This window comes from Lepus europaeus, chromosome 10, assembly GCF_033115175.1.
Source record: "Lepus europaeus isolate LE1 chromosome 10, mLepTim1.pri, whole genome shotgun sequence".
NCBI lineage: Eukaryota > Metazoa > Chordata > Mammalia > Lagomorpha > Leporidae > Lepus > Lepus europaeus.
The window spans coordinates 125,506,281-125,530,539 of NC_084836.1; the positions used below are offsets into that span (position 1 = coordinate 125,506,281).

At 56.9% G+C, this 24,259-nt stretch overlaps 1 protein-coding gene across 2 annotated transcripts in view; it reads left to right on the forward strand.

The window, feature by feature from the left end:
* PRPF6 (pre-mRNA processing factor 6) overlaps nucleotides 1-24,259 on the forward strand; it is a 41,702-nt gene that overhangs the window by 15,817 nt on the left and 1,626 nt on the right. For both annotated transcript variants that reach the window (XM_062204512.1, XM_062204514.1), the window contains 13 exons: nucleotides 747-841; nucleotides 1,244-1,400; nucleotides 1,841-2,003; nucleotides 8,886-9,004; nucleotides 9,769-9,987; nucleotides 14,249-14,371; nucleotides 16,446-16,567; nucleotides 17,901-18,039; nucleotides 18,890-19,009; nucleotides 19,155-19,331; nucleotides 20,062-20,195; nucleotides 20,655-20,746; nucleotides 22,534-22,648. In XM_062204512.1, the coding sequence (XP_062060496.1) occupies nucleotides 747-841; nucleotides 1,244-1,400; nucleotides 1,841-2,003; nucleotides 8,886-9,004; nucleotides 9,769-9,987; nucleotides 14,249-14,371; nucleotides 16,446-16,567; nucleotides 17,901-18,039; nucleotides 18,890-19,009; nucleotides 19,155-19,331; nucleotides 20,062-20,195; nucleotides 20,655-20,746; nucleotides 22,534-22,648 (1,775 nt within the window). The remainder of the gene's footprint in view (nucleotides 1-746; nucleotides 842-1,243; nucleotides 1,401-1,840; nucleotides 2,004-8,885; nucleotides 9,005-9,768; nucleotides 9,988-14,248; nucleotides 14,372-16,445; nucleotides 16,568-17,900; nucleotides 18,040-18,889; nucleotides 19,010-19,154; nucleotides 19,332-20,061; nucleotides 20,196-20,654; nucleotides 20,747-22,533; nucleotides 22,649-24,259) is intronic.

A 24,259-nucleotide genomic window follows, 5' to 3' on the forward strand; every position in this document is an offset into this window, starting at 1 on the left:
ATAAATGAAAATGTGGATGTGAGTGACCTGGCTGTGACGTGGGTCAGCTCGTTGATCACCAGGGTTGGTGGGGCTGATGCAGCTGGGCAGGGGGGTGCCCCTTCCACCCTCACTGCTGCGTCTGTGCCCCTCCCAGGACTGAGTGCTCTGGTGAAGAAAATGACCTTTCCCAGTAGAGGAGAGTGGAGTTGTGTCAAGGGTGCGCCCCCTGCTGGACGCCCAGACACCCTCTGTCTGGCAGCACCTGGGTTTGAGGCCCAGCTCCGCTGCTGATTCCAGCTTCCTACAAATGCAAACCCTGGAAGAGCTCAAGCAGTCGAGTCCTTGGCACCCATGTGGGAACCTGGGCGGTGTTCCCGACCCCTGCTCTGCCTTGCCCTGCCTGATGTGGGCGTGAACCAGTAGCCAGAAGCATTCTCCGTGTCTCTGCCTCTCAGATACAAAATAAATTCATAAATAAGTAAGAATTTTTTAGTTAGTGAAATTGTCAGTCGTTCAAGATTTCCAAGTTTTACTCAGACCCTTTTTTATGGCTAGATGGGTTTTTTCCTGAGACTTGAGGGTTTCATTCTTTCATATAAATCTTCCCACGTAGAAGAAATCTGTTTGTCTTCCTCACACCTGGCGTCTGAGTTGAAGTTGTCTTGTTGGCCGCATGGGCATGCAGGGTCGTGGGAGGGGCTTCTGGGGGCCACTGGGCTGCTCCCTGCCATGTCCACTGACTCTCCGCTTGGCCTGTCTCACAGGTATCTGACTCAGTGAGTGGACAGACTGTAGTTGACCCCAAAGGGTACCTGACGGATTTAAATTCTATGATCCCAACCCACGGAGGGGACATCAAGTGAGTGCTTTGCCTTTGCCGGGTTGGGGCGGGAACTCTGGTTGTCCTCTTAGGATTTAATTTGGAAAATAGGTGACCTGTGACACGGGTGTTCTGACAGGTATGTAGTGGAGCAGTCCGGTTTCTGTCTAAAGTGCACCTGTTGCCGGTTGTATTCAGTGATTTTTCAGACCCAGCTCAGATCCGGAGGCAGAGGCAGGGAGTGTTCCAGGCGTCCGTCCTGCACCTGGGTGCTAGAAGTTGTTTGCAGGGCATTAGACAGGCTTGGGGTGGTGCTGACCAGAGTTTTGAGTCTGGTGGAGTGGGTACATTGGAGCTGACGGCTACGATGAAGCAGGCACCTTCCTTGTGGGTCCTGAGGGCCCGTGGCAGTGTGGCCCTGATCCCTGTACAATTCTACAGTGATATCAAGAAGGCTCGACTGCTGCTCAAGTCTGTTCGGGAGACAAACCCTCACCACCCGCCAGCCTGGATCGCATCAGCCCGCCTGGAGGAAGTCACCGGGAAGCTGCAGGTGGCTCGAAACCTCATCATGAAGGGGACGGAGATGTGCCCCAAGGTGAGTGCCGTGCCGGGCGGCATGCCTGCTGCAGGAGACAAGACGAGGGCTCACGTGTGTCCGTGGGCCCTTCTGGTGTCCAGTCGGGCAGGTCACTTTCCTTATGGAGAGTGGAAAAGATTTGCTGTTTGTGGTGCATTGTCACATGGAGTTGGATTTCGTGGCAGCCTTACTGGGAAAGAGTTCGGTCGCCTCTCTGCCCCAGCTAACGTGAGAGCCCTGAAGACCAGGGTTGCCTCTCAGTGGACTCTGCCGGCACTTTGTTTTGGCGTGTGGGTTAGACAGACTCCAAGTGCTGTCTGTGTGCTTGTGCAGCTTGCGGTACTTTAGACCGTGGAGGACACCCTGGCGTCACAGGGAGCACTGGTGGGGCCCAGCTGCTGCCCTGCAGCTGTCGTCCGTCTGTGCTCACGCTTCCTGCGCTTTGCCTTTGCTTCCAGAGTGAAGACGTCTGGTTAGAGGCAGCCAGGCTGCAGCCCGGGGACACAGCCAAGGCCGTGGTGGCCCAAGCTGTGCGTCATCTCCCACAGTCTGTCAGGATCTACATCAGAGCAGCAGAGCTGGAGACAGACATCCGCGCGAAGAAGCGAGTCCTTCGGAAGGGTGAGTCTCCCTCGGCGGGGCCCTACCAGGTGCTGCCCCCTCGGTCACTGGCGCCCTGTGCCGGGAGAGCTTTTCTGCTGCTGGACTCAGGTGTCCAGTGAGGTCCGTAAGGAGCTGGTAATGGGCTCCAGTCTGCTTCCTGGCCTGGGCGTCTGCCCTCAGACCTTTCCTGGAGGGCCCCTGTGGAGGGCGGTGCCTGGCCCAGTTGACACACATGGGGTTGAGATGCCCTCCTGCCTTCGGCCGGGCTGCGTGACTCTGAGTGGGGCCGTCGCTGGTTCAGGTTTTCCTCACCTGAGATGAGGACAGTGGGTGCTGGAGGGCCCAGGATGGTGTGTGCAGGGCCAGTGCCTGGCCGCAGAAGGTCCTCTGCAGGTGTGGGCCGCTTCTTCTGTGTCCAGAGCAGTGTGATGAGCCATACCAGGGCTGCACACTGGACTTGTGCAGCAGGTCAGACTGCCATGTACTCCCGCGAGGCAGCTGTGCCACCTGTCCGTGTGTCTGGAGTCACCCGGATAGAGCTCTTGGGTGGTTTGCTTACTTGTCATTCCTGCGGAACTTGTGACTTCACCAGGATGTGCACAGAACCGGAGCTGATGCTGGTCATGGCTTATTCTGAATTTGTAGCTTGGTAAAATAAGGTAGATTTACAGACCCAAGGGTGGTTTCCGTGAGTGGTCTCCAGCTTTCGTGTTCACATACGTGCATTTTAGTGAAGGATCAGGTAGAGGCATGTCACGTCAAGGCTTGCGTGGTGCTGGTCAGGGCCAGGCGGGTGGGAGCTTTTGCATAGAAAACCCTGAACTGATGCAGTTTCTGTCTGTTAGAGGCCAGGGGATGTCTGCTTGTGTCCCACATCCTCCGGTTCTCCCTGCCTGTATGTGTGTGCTCACCCGTGTGCATTGTGTGTGCTCACCTGTGCATTGTGTGTGCTCCCATGTGCGCGTGTGCTCTCGTGTGCACTGCGTGTGCTCCCATGTGCGCGTGTGCTCTCGTGTGCACTGCGTGTGCTCCCATGTGCGCGTGTGTTCTCGTGTGCACTGCGTGTGCTCCCATGTGCGCGTGTGCTCTCGTGTGCACTGCGTGTGCTCCCGTGTGCGCGTGTGCTCTCGTGTGCACTGCGTGTGCTCCCATGTGTGTGTGTTCACCTGTGTGCACTGCGTGTGCTCGCTCAGACCTGCCTGCTTTCTTGATTGCACCCCTGCTGCTCACTGACTGCTCAGAGCCAGACTCGCAGTGAGGCCAGGAGCAGATTAGCAGCACCATCTTGGTTTTAGAATTCAGCGAATCTTTTTAAGCCAGGAAGATGTGCTCTTTGATGAAAAGTATGTTGAACTTTGCCTGATTATTCTATCGCTTAGGGAAGCTCATCTGAATTCCCGCTGCCATTGGGTGGATGGCCATGCGTGTCTTGGTGGTCACTCCCGTTCCTACCAGATTTCTGGGTTTGTTTCCAGCTGGCTTCACGTTTGGAGAGGAGGGGGCGTGTGGAGGGCGTGTGGAGGTGCCCTGGGCTTTGCAAGAATGGCCTCCTGGCCCTGCCCTCACTCAGGTGGGAGGCACTTGGCCTCACCCAGCCGGCCTTCAGTGGCTCCCCAGTCCTGGCCTGTCTTGCCAGGTGAGACACTTAAAAGGCACCGTGTGAAGGGTCTGGTTTCTTTCTTGGAAAAAAAAAAAGATTTACTTATTTATTTGAAAGGCGGAATCACAGAGAGGCACATGCAGAGAGAGAGAGAGAGAGGTCTTCTTTTTTTTTTTTTTTTTTTTCTTTTTGACAGGCAGAGTGGACAGTGAGAGAGAGAGACAGAAAGGTCTTCCTTTGCCGTTGGTTCACCCTCCAACAGCCACCGCGGCTGGTGCGCTGCGGCCGGTGCACCACGCTGATCCGAAGGCAGGAGCCAGGTGCTTCTCCTGGTCTCCTTGGGGTGCAGGGCCCAAGCACTTGGGCCATTCTCCACTGCACTCCCGGGCCATAGCAGAGAGCTGGACTGGAAGAGGGGCAACCGGGACAGAATCCGGCGCCCTGACCGGGACTAAAACCCGGTGTGCCGGCGCCGCTAGGCGGAGGATTAGCCTGTTGAGCCACGGCACCAACAGAGGTTTTCTATCTGCTGGTTCACTCCCCAGTTGGCTGCAGCAGTTGGAGCTGCACTGATTTGAAGCCAGGAGCTTCTTCCAGGGCTCCCACAAGGGTGCAGGGGCACAAATACTTGGGCCATCTTCTGCTGTTTTTCCAGGTACACTAGCAGGGAGCTGGATCAGAAGTGGAGCAGCCGGGACTCAAACTGGCATCCATATGGGATGCTGGCACTGCAGGCAACGCCAGCCCCTACGCTTTACTTATTCATTTGAAAGGCAGTTACAGAGAGAGGGAAAGATGCAGAGAGAGGGCCCAGTGCTGTGGCGCAGTGGATTAAAGCCCTGGTCTGCAGTGCCGACATCCCATATGGGCACTGGTTCGAGTCCCGGCTACTCTTCTTCCAATCCAGCTCTCAGCTATGGCCTGGGAAGCCACAGTAGAAGATGGCCCAAGCCCTTAGGCCCTTGCACTCACATGGGAGACCCGGAAGAAGCTCCTGGTGCCTGGCTTCAGAACAACACAGCTATGGCCAATGGCCATAGCAGCCAGGGCTGGGTCAGGCAGATGCCAAGAGGCTGGAGCTCCATCCAGGGCTCCAACATGGGTGCAGGGACCCAAGCTCTTGGGCCATCTTCTGCTGCCTTCCCAGGTGTGTTAGTAGGGACCTGGATCGGAAGCGAAGCAGCCGGGACTTGAGCCAGCGTTCGTCAGACAGCGGTTTCATGCACTGCACCACAACCTCGGCCTTGCTATTCGACCTTCAAATCATTTAGCGGTGCTTGGTTTTAGCACCAGTGCTCTGTGACATGGACCTGAGCCGGCTCCCTCCTGGGAGGTAGGATCACGGGTGAGGGTGACTTCAGGCTAATGATGGCGTTCCCAGGTGTAAGGAGCACCAACGCAGCCCCGAACTTGAGCAGTGCACAGCAGCAACAGGGCAGCGTTCTGTGTCTTTGTTTCTGGACCACTTGGGTGGAAGTGAGGACTTCCCTCAGGTACTGCTGTGCTCTGCATAAATAAATATTTTTGGGGGCCAGCGCTGTGGTGTAGCAGGTAAAGCTGCCGTCTGCAGTGCCAGCATCCCACATGGGCACTGGTTTGAGTCCTTTCTGATCCAGCTCACTGCTAATGTGCCTGGGAAGGCCGTGGGAGATGGCTGACTGCTTGGGCCCCAGCACCTACATGGAAGACCCGGATGAAGCTCCTGGCTTTTAGCTTCAGCCTGGCCCAGCCCTGGCCCTTGGCAGCCATTTGGGGAGTGAACCAGTGAATGGAAGATCTCTTTACCTCTCCCTACCTCTCTGTAATTCAGTCTTTCAAATAAATAAATGTTTGAAAAATCATTTATTTGAAAGGCAGAGAGACAGGGCGCTCTCCCATCTGCTGGTTCACTCCCCAAATGTCTGCAACAGCTGGGGCTTGGCCAGGCCGAAGCCAGGAGCTGCTGTGTATGTGAGTGCTGGGTGTCTGTATGTACGCCTGGGTCTCCTGCGTGGGTGTTGGGCACCCAGTTACTTGAAGCATCACCTGTTGCCTCTCAGGCTGCACATTAGCAGGAGGTTGGAGTTGGCAGCAGAGCTGGGATTTGAACCCAGGGATTCTGACATGGTATGGGGGTGTCCCAAGTGGCATCGAACTGCTTTGCTAAATGCCCGCCCTTGGTCAGGGTTCTGTACCTGGATGGAGACGCAGACATTTATTTCCAAAGGGGTGAATCCTCGGTGTTTTGCCTCTTCTTGCTGCTGTAGTTAACTTTTATTCTTGGAAATGGGAACCCTGATGCATAACCCAGAGGGCAAGTGTACCCGTTTCAGAGCACTGGGGTTTCCGTCCTGGAAACGCTCCCGACTCCAGCTCCCTGCTAACGTGCACCCGGGGAGGCAGCAGGCGATGGCCTGTGTGCTTGTGTTTCTGTCACCCTCAAGGGACACCCGGACTGTGTTCTGGGCTCCTGACTTTGGTCTGACCCACCCCGATCTTGTGGCCATTTGAGGAGTGAACCAGTGGGTGGGAGACCTCTCTTTTCTGTCTCTCTGGCTTTCAAAAAAAAAAAAAACCTTTTTAACTACAGCTGAGGACCTTGTGGGCTTTGGACATAGTCTCCCCGTGTGTAGTGGATTTAGTGTCGCCTTGGGAGTCAGAGTGTGGAGCTGTGGACGTACCCTCCCTGTGCCTGCCGACAGTGGCTTCATGGGGCTGGGGCTGGGACGTTGCAGACCAGGGAACTATCCTGACGCTGTGATTGCTGTGTAAGCAGCAGCTCTGTAGACTGGTGTCTGTCTTCACGGTGTCCATTGTACCCTGCAGGACTGAGGCCTCTCACCTGGGGTGTGGAGGCCCCCTGCTGTTCTGCCCACTTTGTCTGAATGGCAGGCGTATGAGGGACCCTAGATTCGTATCCTGGCTGTCAGTGGGCCAATAGGAGAGCAGCCAATGCAGATGGAGGCGCAGCAGCGGCACAGGTGCTGTGTGGACCCACAGGTAGACCACAGGTGGTGCCTCCCTTGGCCCTTTGACCCTAAGGGTGGGCCAAGGAGGCAAGACGGCTGAGCAGCCGCCTGTGGCTCACCTGTGCTCACCTTCGAGGGAGGTGTGCGCTGGGGCTCAGGCAGCTCACCTGCACTGCACCTGTGCTTGGCTCCGCCCCACCTGCTCAGCTGTTTCCCATTGGGTGAGGCCGCCCCCACAGCCAGCCGGGCCTCAGTCTGTCACCAGTGCTGACTTTTTGGTAGGTGGCCAGAGGCTCAGTCACTTTATGTCTCTTAGCTGAGTGTCCAGCAGCGAAGTCTCTGGGTCTCTGGCTCGTTCCTCCAGGGGCCTGCAGCTGCACTCCCCAAGGCGGCACAGTCAGCTCACTGCATCTGGGGCAGGAGCTAGAGGGACTTGCTGCTGAGCTGTTTGTTGCTTGGACCGCCCCCCCGCCCCCCCGCCAGGGAGCCTTGGGGACTCGGGGGATGGGTAGAATGGCTTCCCCCTTCCCAGGCATGTGTCCCTGCAAAGTGCAGAGCCCCAGGCCGGCACACATCTTCCACGTTGATGCCACGAGGGTTTTCATCATGGAGGAGGGTCCTACTTGCCCCAGACCCTGGGACCTTCCATGTGTCGCTGAGGCAGCCCTCGGTGTCTCCCAGGAATGGATGCAGGCTGCCATCTGGCTTGGCCATAGGAGAGGGCAGAGGTCCTTTCTCCTCAGACGGGAGAGGGGATTGCTTCCACTGGCCAGTGGGGTTCGGAAGGGGTCAGGGGACCTCGTCCTGGCCGTCCCTGTTTTCGTATGAGGAGTTTTCTGAGCCTGCCTCTGCACCACTGGATCTTAGGTGGATTTCCAGCAGGATTGGTGGTCCATGTGTTTACAAGAAGCAAGCTTGGCCGGGGGCTGGGTTGTGCCCCGGGGTAGCTCTTGAGTGGTCACCACCACCCTGCCCCGGGCTAGCTCCGAGTGGTCACCACCGCCCCTGCCAGGGCTGCCTGCAGAGCCTCAGCCTGCTCCCGGTGCTCACGCTGGGTAACTCCAGGTTCACCGTGTGGGTCTGGGCCCTTGGTTGCATGTGGAGCAAGGGTTCTGCTTAGAGGTTTGGGAGCTCCCAGACTGCCTGGTTGAGCCTGGTCCCTTTCCTGGCTCGGTGGGGCCGAGCCAATGTAGGGAGCTATGTCCCACCCTCTCCCTGGGAGCTGGGCCAGGGGTACTCCACGTTGGTTTCTGTTTTTTTTTGTTTTTTTTGTGTGTGAGTGTGTGTGTGATTTTTGCTTGTTTGCCTGCTTACTCAGAAAGAAGCTGGCCAGCCTGCCCCTCCTCTGTGTGTGATGGTCCTCTCGCGTACACAGCTGGCTTTGACGTTTCAAGTCGGGAGTTGGGAGGATGAGCAGTGCCATGTGCCACCCCTGCTGTGGCAGGCGCCGGGAACACAGCTGTGACATCTATATTTTTCTTTTTCTTCCTAAGACTTGTTTGAAGCTCATAGTTACGGAGCGAGATCTTCCAATGTCTGGTTCACCCCCACAGATGGCCACAGCAGCCAGGGCTGGGCCAGACAGAAGCCAGGAGCCTGGAGCTCCTTCTGGGTCCCCCATGTGTGGAGCACCTACAGCATCATCTGCTGCTTCCCAGGCGCCTTAGTGGGAAGCTAGGTTCCCACCAGGCCCTGACGTGAGGTGCAGGTTCCCGTGTGGAAGTTTAACCTGCCGTGTGCTTGTCCTAACTCTGTAGAACTTTTATTCATTCACTTAAAAGACGAAGTTATAGAAAGGAAAGATAGAGAGGGATCTTCCATCCACTGGTTCACTCCTCCAGGAACTCCATCCTGGTCTCCCTGTGAGTGGCAGGGGCCCAACCGTTCAGGCCATCCTCTGCTGCTTTGCCAGGCACATTAGCAGGGAGTTGGCTCAGAACTGGAGTAGCCAGGACTCGAACTGGTGCTCATACAGGATGCTGGCATTCCAGGCAGCGGCTTAACCCACTGTGCCACAACACCAGCCCCTGTGCAGCTCGATATCTCTGTGAGTGCATGCACCCTGGAAATCCACAGTGTGCCAAGATGGAGACCACGCCGTCACCCCAGAGTGCCGTCTTCCTGTGTGCGTGGAACCGCACGGGGCGAGCTCTTGGGTGGGCTCGCAGGGTCAGTGTCACTCCAGCCCCTTCCAGCACCACCCTGCTTTCTGGTACAAGGTGCCCTGCCTTCATTGGTCTGAAAGGACCCTGGTCTCAGCGTGAGGCAGCAGCTCACTCAGGACGAGTGCTCAGGGGAGAGCCTCCCCTGTTTAGTCCCCTGTGACCCCGTTTCCTGTTGGACCTTCCCCAGCCCTTGAGCACGTTCCCAACTCAGTCCGTCTGTGGAAGGCAGCTGTGGAGCTGGAGGAGCCGGAGGACGCCAGGATCATGCTCAGCCGGGCGGTGGAGTGCTGCCCCACCAGCGTGGAGGTGAGCCCTCGGTCCATGGCGGTGGCGTGGCAGAGCCCAGCATCCGCTTGGGTGGTGGTTTCTGGTGGCAGGCAGTGTGTGATCCCGGGGCTCTGTTCTTTAACGTGGCTGCTGGGCAGGGGGTCAGTGGCTCCCGTGGTCCTGTGCAGAGCAGCGTTGACCACCATGGAAAGCTCTTTGCCGGACCTCCCTTTGAACTCAGCCCAGATCTTGTGAGAGGGAGTGGATGGTGACAGAGGGCAGGCTGTGTTTCCTGCCAGCCCGACGTGGGGTCAGCTGTCTGCCTCGAGGCTACAGAGCGGGTGGGATTTCTCTAGTTCCCAGCGTGCTGTGCCGTGGTTGTTGGTCTGGGTTCTGTGAAGCCAAGTGTGTCTTTAATTAACCCCAAGGGCTATTGTGAAACTGTCTATAAACAAAATTAATCTTATTTTATTTACATAAGAGTAACTGGAGCCCATACCCATTTTGGGAATGGAATGTTGCGGAATCAGCAGTGAGAGCTGAGCATCCTCTCACCTCTGGCTCAGCGCCTCCATCCAGTCTGGCACGCTGTGTGCGTTTAACCAGTGTTTGGGACATTTGACCAAGAACCCTAACTTTTCATGCTAACCAGAGTCCCTAAGGCTGCCATAGCATTTCATGGGCTCTTTTGAAACGGCCCCTGGGAGCTCAGGAGGAGTGTGGCGGGCGTCCAACCTAGGGCTGTGCTGAGTGCTGTCGTAGCTGGGCCAACATCCCCTCTTTCTGGTGTCCTCTCTGGACAGCTCTGGCTTGCGCTGGCGAGGCTGGAGACCTACGAGAATGCCCGCAAGGTGTTAAACAAAGCCCGTGAGAACATTCCTACAGACCGCCACATCTGGGTCACTGCCGCCAAGCTGGAGGAGGCCAACGGGAACACGCAGATGGTGGAGAAGATCATCGACCGAGCCATCACCTCACTGCGGGCCAATGGCGTGGAGATCAACCGCGAGCAGTGGATCCAGGTAGGCTGCTCCAGGTGTCCTGCAGCAGACAATGGGCAACAGTGGACAGCTGCCACTTGGAATGCTGGCCCATCTCCGAGTCCTGGCTCCACTTCCACGCCAGGCATCCTGGGAGGGAGCCTGTGATGGCTCAAGTAGTTGGGCCTCTGTTACCCCTGTAAGAGAGGAGGCTTGAGTTCCAGGCTCCTGGCTTCAGCCTGGCTGGCCATTGCAGGCGTGTGGGCAAGAGAAGCTCTCTCCCCGCCCCCAGGTAAGTAAGTCCATACATGGAGTCTCCTCAGGGTTAAGTGGGATGAGTGGTCTCGTGCAGTGGGAGAGGCAGGCACAGGAGTGGCCCGGGCTCTGGACACTCCGGACTGGGAGTGTGTTGCGGTGGACACATGCACATGGAGCATTTGCAGTGACTGACAGCTGTGGCAGGACTGCTGCCTGTGATGATGCTTTTTTTTTTTATTTTAATTTTTTAAAAATTTATTTATTTATTTGAAAGAGTTACGCAGAGAGAGGGAGAGAGAGGTCTTCCATCCACTGGTTCACTCCCCAGTTGGCTGCAATGGCCAGAGCTGCGCCAATCCGAAGCCAGGAACTGCTTCTCTGTCTCCCACACAGGTGCAGGGGTCCAAGGACTTGGGCGTCTTCCACTGCTTTCCCAGGCCACAGCACAGAGCTGGATAGGAAGTAGAGCAGCTGGGACTCGAACCAGCACCCATGTGGGATGCCGGCACTGCCAGCCCCATGTGTCGGCTTCTTCACTCTTTCTGTCTTTTTACGTTCTGTGTGTGGCTCTCAGTTGGAGAATCTCTCGAGATCAGGACTCAGCTGCCATCTCCTGCTTCCCCCTCTCCTGCTGTCCTCCAACAGGTCACCCAGCTCTCCTCCTTGAGGCTCTGCCTGGCACAGGTCACTCTCTGTGCACCCCAGTGCCCCACCGCTGCCGGCTGCCGGGGTTCCTGGGGCTGTTCCCTGGCAGCTGTGGCCAGGTGGCCCAGGCGCCCAGGGTGGCTGTGCTGTTCTCTCCCCTCTGCTCCTCCTGGGAGGCTGAGTGTTCCTGCTGCTCCTCCTTCATGCACTCTGCCTTGGCAAGACGTCTGCCTTTGTTTTTCTTCTCTTTTCTTAAAAGGTTTATTCCTGGGTCTGGTGCTGTTGTGTAGTGGGTTAGGCTGCCACCTGCAGTGCTGACATCCCACGGCGCCAGTTCAAGACCCAGCTGCTCCTCTTCTGATCCAGCTCTCCACTGTGGCCTGGGAAAGCAGCAGAAGGTGGCCCAAATGCTTGGGCCCCTGCGGCCACGTGGGAGACCTGGAGGAAGCTCCTGGCTCCTGGCTTCGGATTGGCACAGCTCTGGCCGTTGTGGCCAGCTGGGGAGTGAACCAGTGGATAAAAGACCTCTCTCTCCCTCTCTCTGCCTCTCCTTCTCTCTCTGTGTAACTCTGACTTTCAGATAAATAAATAAATAAACCTTAAAAAAAATATTCCTATATGTGAAAGGCAGAGTTACAGAGAGAGAGAAGGAGAGACTAGTCTTCCATCTGCTAGTTCACTCCCCAAATGGCCACAAATGGCCAGGGCTTAGCCAGGCTGAAGCCAAGAGCCAGCAGCTTCTTCCTGGTCTCCCACATGGAGTGTGGGTGGCAGGAGTTCAAGAACCAGCGGATCTTCTGTTGCTTTTCCTAGGCCATTAGCAGGGAGCTGCCCCTGTCTTGTATAAAGTGCTGGTGTTGGCAGGTGGCGACTGCAGCCACTATACCACAACATCCGGCCCCATGCTTTTTTTTTTTTTTTTTTTTTTAAATTTGAGTGACAGCAAGAGAGCTCAAGGTGGCTCAGATGGCAGGGACTCATTCCCTGCTGCCTCCTGGGTGCACGTTAGCAGGAAGCTGGAATCAGGACTGGAGCCAGGACGTGGCCCAGGCACTTTGTGTGGGATGGCAGGGACTCAAGATCCGCCGGTTCACTTCGCAGATAGTCGCAACAGCCAGAGCTGGGTCAATCCGAAGCCAGGAGCCTGTGCAGGGGCCCAACGATCTGGGCCGTTTTCTACTGCTTTCCCTGGCCATAGCAGATAGCTGGATTGGAAGTGGAGCAGCCAGGACTTGAACCAGTGCCCACAGGGGAAGCCAGTGTCACAGGCTGTGGCTTTACCTGCTGTGCCACATAGTGCCAGCCCCATAGTTATCTGTTAAATTTCTTGGTTGTGTTGCTTGTAGCACACATTTTTTTAAAACATCCCTTTTTCCTTCCTTTTTTTTTTTTTATTATTAAAATTTATGTATTTGAGAGGCAGAGTTACAGGGAGGGAGAGACAGAGAAAAGTCTTCCATCTGCTGGTTTGGGAGTGCCCCAAATGGCAACGATGAGGGAGAATGGGCCAGGCCGAAGCCAGGAACCAGGAGCTCCATCCAGGTCTCCCACATGGATGTAGAGGCCTAGGCACTTTGGCTATCTTCCACTGCTTTCCCAGGCCGTAGCAGAGAGCTGGATCAGAAGTGGAACAGCTGAGATGCAAACCAGCACCCGTATGGGATGCCAACACGGCAGGTGGAGGCTTTACCCACTGTGCCACAGTGCCAGCCCCTTGGATCATCTTTCATTTTAAAGAAGGGTCTATACTAATATATGTGTGTATAAATTTTTAAGTTAATTAATTTATTTGGAAAGAGAGGGAGAGACAGAGAGATCTTTTATCCATTGGTTCACTTCCTAGATGGCCAGAATGACTGGTGCTGGGCCAGGCTGAGTCCAAGAGCCTGGAGCTTCTTCCAGATCTCCCATGTCGATGCAGGGGCCAAGCACCTGGGCTTGGGTCTGCCGCCCTCCCAGCACAGTGGCAGCAAGCTGGGTCGGAAGCAGTACAGCTGGAACTCGAACCAGCTCCACTTCTGATCCAGCTCCCCTCTGGTGCACCTGGGAAAGCAGCAGCAGATGTCCCAAATACTTGGGCCCCTGTACCCACGAGGGAGAGCCAGAAGAAGCTCCTAGCTCCTGGCTTCAGCCTGGCCCAGCCCTGGCCATTGCGGCCATTTGGGGAGTGAACCAGTGGATGGAGGATATGTCTCTCCTCCTTGCTCTGTAACTCTGCCTTTCAAATAAATAAAAATAAATCTTTAAATAGTTTTATTTATTTTAATTTTATTTGAAAGGCAGAGAGAGAGAGAGAGAGAGATCTTCCATCCACTGGTTCCCTATCCAGATACCTGTGACAGCCAGGACAAGGCCAGGAGCCAGGAGCCCACCTGAGTCTTCCCCTGTGGGTGACAGGGACTCAAGTACTTGAGCAGGGAGCTGGATTGGAAGCGGAGTGGTCAGGACTGGAGCTGGGCACTGGGATGTGGGCCCTGGCTTCCCGGAGCAGAGACACAACTGCTGTTCCACGTGCCCACCTGCAGTAGCTCGTCTGCCTCTGGTGCTGTAGAGCCCTCTGCACGACCCGGCATTTCTTTCTTTTTTTTTTTTTTTAAAGTAATGAGTTTTTTTTTTTTTTTTTAAACATTTTCATTTTATTTATTTATTTTTTTGACAGGCAGAGTGGACAGTGAGAGAGAGAGAGACAGAGAGAAAGGTCTTCCTTTTTGCCGCTGGTTCACCCTCTAATGGCCGCTGCGGCCGGCGCATCGCGCTGATCCGAAGCCAGGAGCCAGGTGCTTCTCCTGGTCTCCCATGCGGGTGCAGGGCCCAAGGACCTGGGCCATCCTCCACTGCCTTCCCGGGCCACAGCAGAGAGCTGGCCTGGAAGAGGGGCAACCGGGACAGAATCCGGCGCCCCAACCGGGACTAGAACCCGGTGTGCCGGCGCCGCAAGGCGGAGGATTAGCCTGTTAAGCCACGGCGCCGGCCACGACCCGGCATTTCTGAGAGTGTCCCACCGGCTGGCCTGCCTGGTGCAATGTCCTTGGGACATTCTTGGGGCTGGTCCCTCCCCAGGTTTCATTTCCTCCTCCTGTCTGGGGTGGAGTGTCCCCTTTTCTAGCCAGCTCTAAGTCTCGCCTTCCTATCCGACAAATACCAGTTTTGGAAGCTTGCTTCTTACCCCTACTACTTTGGAAGTTCATTTAGTATTTTAGCGTAGAAACCACTCAGTGGCTTAATATAACTTGGTATGTGGTGGGTGCTTAGGTGGTGTAGCTTTGCTCAGTCACTCAGGATTTCTCCTGTGCATTTGTGAGCAGGGTGGAGGTGCACTTGAGCCACAGCAGCCATGACGCCAGGTGTCCGGGCTCTGCCTGCAGACCCTGGAGATGGAAGCTGTGTCTCCTCCTTTCAGGACGCCGAGGAGTGTGACCGAGCCGGCAGTGTGGCCACCTGCCAGGCAGTCATGCGCGCCGTGATTGGCATTGGCATTGAGGAGGAAGACCGGAAGCACACCTGGATGGAAGACGCCGACAGTGTGAGTTTGCGGAAGGCCATTCTGAGCCGCACTCGGGCCTGGCGTGGAGATGCCATGGTCCCTCAGCCTCCATGTCTGCTCTGGGTCACCGTGCTCAGGATAGAGGTTATGGAGCTACAGTTGATAAATAAGTTTAAGGTATTTAATGCAAATGTGGTATTCTCTCTCTGTTTCTCTCTTTCCACTTGTTTTTAAATTTTTAAAAAAAGATTTATTTATTTATTTGAAAGGCAAAGTTACAGAGAGAGGAGAGGGAGAACTGCTGTCCACTGGGTCACTCCCCAGATGGCTACAACAGCCACGGCTGGGCCAGGCTGAAGTCAGGAGCCCAAAGCTCCATCCAGTCCTCCTATGTGGGTGCAAGCCACCGCTTTCCCAGGCCATTAGCAGAGAGTTGGATTGGAAATGGAGCAGCTGGGACTCGAACTGATGCCCGTGTACGATGCCGGTATCACAGGCTGTGGTTTAACCCACTGTGCCACGGTGCCATTCCCTGGTGTGTGTTTCTTAAGAGGACATCTCTTACTCAGCCGTGATGTCAGCTGATGTCGCATCATGTTGGCACAGTCCTGTCATGTCACATGATATGCATAGCTTATTCCAGTCTCACCAGTTGTCTCAGGTCCTTTTAATAGAAGGAAAACACCTGTGCTTTGTTGAGGAGACACCGGGGTCCTGTTCTCAGTCAGTCTGCAGGAGGGCCTTGGTCTGTCTGTCTTCCTTGCACCTGAGTCTGAATTTTGGCATGCTGCAGACAGTAATTTTACAGAAGCTTCTCTGCCGGGTGTCCCCGTGGCTGTGCCGTCCCTGACCTGGGCTCTGCCGGGTGTCCCCGTGGCCGTGCCGTCCCTGACCTGGGCTCTGCCAGGTGTGGTGTGTGCAAATGCTGATTTTCACACAGTTTCTTGTACGTTTTGTGGCTTGGAATGCTGCATTCTTTCACTTTGTTTGCACATGTTCCCAGACAGCCAAGGCCCCTCCTCTGTCCTGCTGACACTGCCCATGCGGAGGCCGTTGGGGGCCGTGAGCCCAGGGGGGCTTGTGTGCCCTGAATACTTCATTCAGTGAGTGGATTGAGGCATAGGTCAGTTATAATGTTTTCTAATATGATTTTCACTATGTGATATTTAGTACATAAAAAAAGAATAAAGGGTAGTTTGTTCTTCAATATGTTTGCACAATTATTGCCAATTTAAAGTCATTGTTGGGGCCAGTGCTGTGGTGTAGTGGGTGAAGCCGCTGCCTGCAGTGCCGGCGTCCTGTATGGGTGCTGGCTTGGGTCTTGGCTGTTCCACTTCCGACCTGACTCTCTGCTGTGGCCTGGGAAAGCAGTGGAGGGTGGCCCAGATCCTTGGGCCCCTGTACCCGCATGGGAGACCCAGAAGAAGCTCCTGGCTTTGGATCGGCACAGCTCTGGCTGTTGAAGGCAGTTGGGGAGTGAACCAGTAGATGGAAGGACCCCCACCCCCGGCTTTCTGTGTAGCTTTCAATTAAATAAATATATATTTTTTAAAAATATATTTTTTAAAAAAAGAATGCCAGACTTGCACGTGATGTCCATGGAATGAGCCCTGGGGTGGCCCTGGCCATGGAGCCCTGTCCACCCCAGTGCTTCTCCCATTTCCTTCTGGACAACCTTGGAGCCCTTGGCTGGAGCAGTTCCAGAGTTGTCTTCGTTTTTCTCTTTTTTGTTGCCTCTTTCACGTGGACTGAGCTAAGCACAGCATTGGGGCAGTAGGTGAAGCCGCTGGCTGTGCCGCGGGATCCCATACGGCACCAATTCACGTCCTGGCTGCTCCACTTGTGATCCAGCACCCTGCTAGTGTGCCTGGGAGAGCTTTGAATGGAATTCCAGGCTCCTGGGCTATTGTGGCTGTTTGGGGAGTGAACCAGTGGACAGAAGATCTCTCTCTTTTTCTCTAACTCTGCCTTTTAAATAAATAGATAGATAGATAGATAAATCTTTTAGAAAAATTTAGTTGGTTTATTTGAGAGGTGGAGAGTAAGAGAGAGAGTTCCTGTCTGCGGGTTGGTTTCCAGAGTGCCCCTCTCACACCCGTCTCCTCTGCCCTAGTGTGTGGCCCACAATGCCCTGGAGTGTGCACGTGCCATCTACGCCTACGCCCTGCAGGTGTTCCCCAGCAAGAAGAGCGTGTGGCTCCGAGCTGCCTACTTTGAGAAGAACCATGGCACCAGGTACGTGGTGGGCACCTCCAGCTCCTGCTCACCCCGCGCTCTGTCACTGAGAGTGGACTCTGGCGAGGGCGGGGCTTGGCGAACTGCACATGTTCTCGGCAGCCTTTGCAGCCCCTTCCTGCCAAGGGTCATCACCGTTTTCTAGTTGAGAAACCCAGGCCTTAAAGGAGGCCTGTGCTGCCCAAGTCCTTGCCCGAGTTCAGGGAGTGCCTGGGTGTGGGAGCTGGCCGCAGAGGGAGGCACAGCAGCGGCCCCAGCAGGCATGGTTTTCATTTGGGCAGTGCTGGGTTTTGGCTGCTTTTCGTGCTCAGAGGAGGGCCTTGACCATTTTAATTGTGCTTTTTAATTGAAAAAACCTTTGGGTCTGCCGTATTGGCTGTAATGCTGATTAATGAGGCGTTGCTGCTCTTGTTCTAAATGTGTCCCTCTCCAGGGCATCCTCTCGAGTCCCCACGCCCCCTCCTCGTCCCCTCCTGGGTCCTTGGACACTGCTCCTGGTTGGGAGTGGGGGGCAGCCTTCATGGTTTCTCTGGGACTGTTGAGCCCTGTTTCTTTTATTCTCTGTCATTGTTCAGTCTCAGGCTTTCCAGGGTGTGCCCCCGCCCCACCTCCGCCAGCTGGCTTAGGGTTTGGGAGTCACTCACATAGTCTGAGCAAGGGGCAGGGCCCTGCCCGTCCAGACTACGGCTCCGTGACCTGAGCGTGCGCTGCTACCTTAGCCCCCTGGGCTCGGTGGGCAGTCACCAGCCACATACTGCTAACATGCAGGACAGGAAGGGGAGGCATGGGCTCGGGGCCCTGGGGCTCGGGGAGCCTGGTCTTGCTTTCAGTGTAGTCTCACGCTTTGTTTTGCTACTGAACACTGACGGGTCTGCAGCACAGGCTGATGGGAACAAGGGCCCATGGGCTGTACAAGCCGGGGGCTTTGTGCCCAACACACCAGGCTGGCCGGCACACTGCTTGCTGTTCTTCCAGTCGGCCAGCTTTCGGGATGCCAGGATGAACTCGGGATCATAATGTTTATCATCGTGCCAGGGGCACTTGTGGTTCAAGATGAAAAGGCCTTTCCTGTCCCCAGACTGGAGTTATCGCTGGCTCCAGGACGCGGCTGTAAGGCGTCTCCTGTGAAGTCTCTATCAGGCCCTGCTGTTCAAACAGTGCGCTGCTTTGTGGGGCTCCTCGGCGTGCAGAGACGGATTTCCCCACACTGCCCCCATTGTGCCGTCTGGTGAATCATTGACCGCGTGGGACTTTGGAGCAGTAACTGTCTTTTTGGTGACCCCGTGGCTGTGAGCACCGGGTGCCCTGGTTGATGGTCTGGCCTCTGTTGCAGGGAGTCTCTGGAAGCGCTGCTGCAGAGGGCCGTGGCCCACTGCCCCAAGGCAGAGGTGCTGTGGCTCATGGGCGCCAAGTCCAAGTGGCTGGCGGGGGATGTGCCCGCGGCAAGGAGCATCTTGGCTCTGGCCTTCCAGGTGGGTGAAGGGTCACCTGTGCTGGACCCCGGCCTTGGCACCTGTGCAGGTGGTCTGGGCTGCGAGGGGCCTGTGAGCAGAAAGCCCAGCTAGGGGACACTTAGCTCTTGGTCCCCCCACTCGGAGTGACCACAGGTAATACCTGAGAGCACAGAACACTGGGTGGCACGTGGTGCCCGGCCACAGGTGGCGCCTGCTGCGAGATGTCTTGTCCCGCTCCCTGGCGCTTCCTCACGTGCTGTTTGCAGCCCTCTCTCCTGTAAGCTGCGGCATCAGCCCAGCCTAGCGCAGTGAAGTCCCTTCCGGACGGATTCCCCGTCAGGGGTCGGTCTGGGTGAGCTTCCTGCTCTTGCTGCTGCTCCGAGTCCAAGCAGTCAGCGAGCTCCCCCGTCCCCGGTGTCACCCCTCAGGTCTGTGACGTCGTCATGCATGTGGCCCGGGTGGCTGTGTGGAGCAAGTGCAGTCTCACTCTAAGGGGTTGGAGGGCTCCACCCCAGTATTCACTGGACCTTGGATTGCATGGAGCCCAGGCCTGGCCCTTGGGAGCCCTTGCTGCACCAACGGCGACACACTGAGCACCCTCCATTCCTGCCCAAGCTTGGGGGAAAAGGGCAAGGGGTGTGGGGGTCCCCTCGGGGGCTTGTGGGGCCATCGTCACTGAGTGCTGTGGAGGCTTCCTCTCAGGCCAGGGAGTCGTGCGTGTGTGTTTTCTGGATTCTGCTGTCATCCCCTGGCCCAGCACGGGCTTGGAGCAGGGCCTGGCCTGGCTCCAGACTGCTTGCTTCAATTGTGGTCTGGCCCTGGCCCCTTCTGTCCTGAGCCCCACTTGGCACTGCTGTGCTCCCCCCAGGCCAACCCCAACAGCGAGGAGATCTGGCTGGCGGCCGTGAAGCTGGAGTCGGAGAACAACGAGTATGAGCGGGCCCGCAGGCTGCTGGCCAAGGCCCGGAGCAGCGCACCCACGGCCCGGGTGAGCGGCGGCCGCAGGGCTGGCCGGCTGGGGCTGGGGGTGCCACACGGTGTCAGGGTTGAGGGGTGAGAAGGGCGGGAAGAAAATCCACTCCGTGAAGAATGGGGCCTGAGCACCGACCCTCGTGACTGCCCGTGCCTCCCAGGTGTTCATGAAGTCCGTGAAGCTGGAGTGGGTGCTGGGGGACACCGCGGCCGCCCAGGAGCTGAGCGAGGAGGCCCTGCGGCACTACGAGGACTTCGCCAAGCTCTGGATGATGACCGGGCAGATGCAGGAGCAGCAGGGGCTGACGGAGAAGGCTCGGGACGCCTACACCCAGGGGGTGAGTCTACACCCAGGGCCGAGTCTACACCAGGGGGTGGGGTCTACACCCAGGCTCAGTCTACACCCAGGGCTGAGTCTATACCTGGGGCAGAGTCTACACCCAGGGCTGAGTCTACACCTGGGGCAGAGTCTACACCAGGGGGTAGAGTCTACACCCAGGGCTGAGTCTACACCAGGGGGTGGGGTCTACACCCAGGCTGAGTCTGCAGCAGGGGGCAGAGTCTACATCCAGAGCTGACTCTGTACCCAGGGCTGAGTCTACTCCAGACTGAATCTATACCTGGGGCTAAGTCTACACTCAAGGCTGAGTCTACACCCAGGGCTGAGTCTACACCAGGGGGTGGGGTCTACACCCAGGGCTGAGTCTACACCTGGGGCAGAGTCTACACCCAGGGGGTGAGTCCGAGTCTATCAGGGGCTGAGCCGTTGCTGGACACTAACAGGATGAAATGTCTTGGTGCTGACCTTACCCCACCTAGGCGAGCTTCAGGCTGCTGGTCAGTTCTTACCTGGACTCCAGGAACGGGACTCTGGCCCCTCACCCCACACTTTGCTTTCCCTCCTCTGAAGCTGAACACACTGCACTCAGGACTAAAGTGTGCACACCTGGGCACAGGTGCAGGCCACAGCACACGTGTCCAGCTGCACACGCGCCTGGGCACAGGTGCAGCCCTGAGATGCTCTCTGCACTGCCTGGGTGCCCCTCTTACTTGATTTGTTGGCCACAGTTGAAGAAGTGTCCCCACTCCACACCACTGTGGCTTTTGCTCTCCCGGCTGGAGGAGAAGATTGGGCAGCTGACCCGAGCGCGGGCCATTCTGGAAAAGTCTCGTCTGAAGAATCCCAAGAACCCTGGGCTGTGGTGAGTCCTGGGGCTCAGCCTGCACGGGGTCCAGGCTGGCGGGCCAGATCGGTGTCGGGACAGTGGCCCAGATCCTGGCTGGTCTGGGGTGGTTTGGTGCAGTTGAACTTGGCTGTGATGCTGCGAGAGCAGGTTCCACAGGGGTCCTGGGTGGTGCCTTAGGGTGTGAGGAGATGCCTGTGGGGGAGGACAGTGCTGTGCCCCCGGGGCCACACCAGGCATCTTGCAGTGGTGCCCTTCCCAGGCCAGGCCAGGCCCCTTGCTCTGGGCATCCCTCTCACTGCTGGGCAGTGGCAGAATCTGAGCCATCTGGTGGTGCTACCACAGCTGTGAGGTGGGCCGGGGGCTGAGGGCGAGCTGCCTCTCCCCTCCTCGGTGGCTCTGCTCTGTGGAGCTGTGAGTTGGGGCTGCTGCCTTTGGCAAGCGAGGAGCCTGACACTGCCAGGCCTGTCTTCTCAGGTTGGAGTCGGTGCGGCTGGAGTACCGGGCGGGACTGAAGAACATTGCCAACACGCTCATGGCCAAAGCACTACAGGAGTGCCCCAACTCCGGTGAGGGCCCCGCCTCCTCCCTCACTCCCTCCCTCCCTCCCTCCCTCTCTCACTTACCCCCCCCCCCCATCTTGTCCCAAGTCTTTCACTAACACGGTAAGGACAAGTGGGGATGAGATGGAAGGGAGACGTCACCCTCGTGCCGCTGCTCGGGTCTTGGGCGTGGAGCTGTTGTGGGATGTGGGTCCCACGGGGCGCCAGTCACCACCCTGTAGCTTTGATAAGAGCAGGGCATTTTGTGAGAATGTCGTGGACTTAGATGCTCTGTCCACCTCACCAGGCTTGTTGTGCACACTTAGATCCACTGCCTTTTTTACTTTTCTTAAACATTTATTTAGTCATTTGAAAGGCAGAGTTAGGCCGGCGCCGTGGCTTAACAGGCTAATCCTCCACCTTGTGGCGCCGGCACACCGGGTTCTAGTCCCGGTTGGGGCGCCGGATTCTGTCCCGGTTGCCCCTCTTCCAGGCCAACTCTCTGCTATGCCCCGGGAAGGCAGTGGAGGATGGCCCAAGTCCTTGGGCCCTGCACCCGCATGGGCTCCTGGCTTCGGATCAGCGCGATGCGCCGGCCGCAGCGGCCATTGGAGGGTGAACCAACGGCAAAAAGGAAGACCTTTCTCTGTCTCTCTCTCTCTCACTATCCACTCTGCCTGTCAAAAAAAAAAAAAAAAAAAAAAAAAAGCAGAGTTATAGAGAGGCAGAGAGAGAGAGGTCTTCCATCTGCTGGTTCACTTCCCAGATGGCCACAACAGCTGGAGCTGCGCCGGTCCAAAGCCAGGAGCCAGAAACTTCTTCCGGGTTTCCCATGCGGGCACAGGGACCTGAAGACTTGGGCCATCTTCTACTGCTTTCCCAGGCCATAGCAGAGACCTGGATTGGAAGTGGAGCAGCTGGGACTCAAATTGGCCCCCATATGGGATGCAGGTGGCAGCTTTACCTGCTACGCCACAGCACTGGCCCCTGTCCACTGCCTTTTTTTTTTTTTTTTAAGATTTATTTTATTTATTTTAAAGAGTTACAGAGAGAGGTAGAGACACAGAGAGAGGTCTTTCATCCATTGGTTCACTCCTCAGATGGCTGCAACAGCTGGAGCTGCACCGATCCGAAGCCATGGGTGCAGGGGCCCAAGGACTTGGGCCATCTTCTACTGCTTTCCCAGGCCATAGCAGAGAGCTGGATTGGAGAGGAGCAGCCGGGACTAGAACCGGTGCCCATATGGGATGCCGGTGTTTCAGGCCAGGGCTTTAACCTGCTGCACCATAGCGCTGGCCCCTACTCCGATTTTTAATCTGATACTGCTTTGAGGTAGCTGTCTTTCTGTTTGAGTCTTCACTAGCAAAAGGTTTTTTAAATTTATTTGAAGGACAGAGTGAGAGACCAGTACCTTCCATATGCTGGCAAATGCCACGATGGCTGGGGCATAGCCCCAGGCCCAAGCCAGGAGCCTGGAACTCCATCCGGGTCTCCACTACTTTCCCAGGTGTGTTAGCAGGAGCTGGACCGTGGCCCTTGCCCCGCATTTGTGGTTGCTCAGTTGCCGTGGGTTCTCAGGAAGTTACACAGCCGGTGGGAGGGGCCTTGGCAGGCTCGGTGCAGGCGCTGGAACTGCACAGAGCTGAAACAGTGGGGCTGCCATTCTGGCGGTGGCTCAAAGCCTCTGTGACTCCCCCAGGAGGCCCTGGCCGTCGTCAAGGCCCTCCTCAGGATAGCCCGTGTGGTGTGGGGGGTGGGAGCCTAAGCCGGAGCGGAGAGGCCACGGCACAGGCGCATCACTGTCTGAGTTGCAGGTGTGCTGTGGTCTGAGGCCATCTTCCTCGAGGCGAGGCCCCAGAGGAAGACCAAGAGTGTGGATGCCCTGAAGAAGTGTGAGCACGACCCCCATGTGCTCCTGGCCGTGGCCAAGTGAGTGGCTGCCCTCCAGGGTCCTGAGGGGCCGTGGGGGCTCAGTTCCCCACAGCGGGTGGTCTCCAGGGAGGGCCCCCACCACGTGGGCTGCATCACCTGCTCAGGGCTCCCTCACTGTGACCATGGCTGCTTCGATCTGTGCTGCTCTTGTCTCGGCCACTTTGACACCTGCCTTGACCTGGGGTTCAGCCAGGGTTACGCACAACTTAGAAAAGGCTGCTTAGGGGTGGGGGGCCCTCAGTGCCTTCAGCTCTGATGGGGGAACAGTGCCCATGGGTTCCACCATCATTAGTGGACCTGGGAGGTGGTCACGGGGGATGAGGCTGGGGTGTGAACGCACATGGCCGTGAAGCCCGGGGTGGGGGCAGCTCTTTGTGGCTACAGCAGAGCCCAGGGCAGTGGGAAAGCTGGGGTATGGCCAGTGCCTGCAGGGCCTCGAGAGCCATCCTGACCCTGCAGGGTCTTAACTCCCTTCTGGGAAGAGGACGACAGCCGAGGGGCTCGGCCTGAGTCTGGGCAGGAGGTGGGGGCGGGGGTAGCATTGGAGGCGGTCAGGAGGGGTGTTGGTCTCCTGCGTGGGCTCTGAGGCCGCAGCGAGGACAGCAGCTTGTCCACCTGAGGTCTCCCCCAGCCCTGGAGGTGGCAGCGTGTGACCGCGGCGGTGGGGCCCTCAGAGCCCTGCCCGGCACCTCCACCAGTGCTATGGGTGTGTGGGAGGGGGCTTGGCCTGGCTTCCTCCTGAGGAACTTGCGTGCGGCTCGATAGGGCAGCCATAAAACCTTATAAAAGGCTTTGCTAAAGTAAACAAGGCGCTCCTTGCTGTTCGGCAGCTGAGTGTCCGTGTGTCTGCTATCTGGATTTGTGTTCTTGAAATCACAGTTTATCTAACACCAAGCAATTAAGAATACCACAAGGCTTAAAAACCAATCAGGTTATCAGGGCCCGAAGTGATTCCTGGTGGTAACGGCCAGGCTTCCTGTGCACTCTCAGTGGGGGCGGGGCCGGGTGAGGCTGGAGGTCACCCTACTCCTCAGCGACCCTGCCTTGGGCAGGTGGGGTGGGGGTGGTCTGACAGGCCGTGCTCTGGGCTCCCAGTGCTCGTGTGCCCCTGGCCTGAGTTCCCAGGATCTCTGGCAGGTGCAGCTGCTGTGGCCTGGCCGTGAGCCCTGGTGCCCAGTGCTGGCCAGGACCTGCCTTCCCAGGGCTGTGTGGCTGGGGCTGCGTGGGCACAGACCTCGCTTCTCCTGGTCAGAGCCGTCACTGCTGTGGCAGGGTTAGTTTCACCTCCTGTAAATGTGTGGAAACGAATTAAAAGATGCATTTGTCTTGGTGTAAAAATTATGAAATCTTTGTCTTAATATGCATTTTCCATGAACTTTTAAAAAAGATTTATTTATTTACTTGAAAGGCAGAGTTATGGAGAGGCAAAGCCAGAGAGACAGAGACAAAGGTCTTCCATCCACTGGTTCACTCCCCAAATGGCCGGAGCTGGACCGATTCAAAGCCGGGAGCCAGGAGTTTCCTCTGGGTCTCCCACGTGGGTGCAGGGGCCCAAGGCACCAGACCCATCTGCTGCTTTGCCAGGGCTCTAGCCGGAGCCCATGTAGG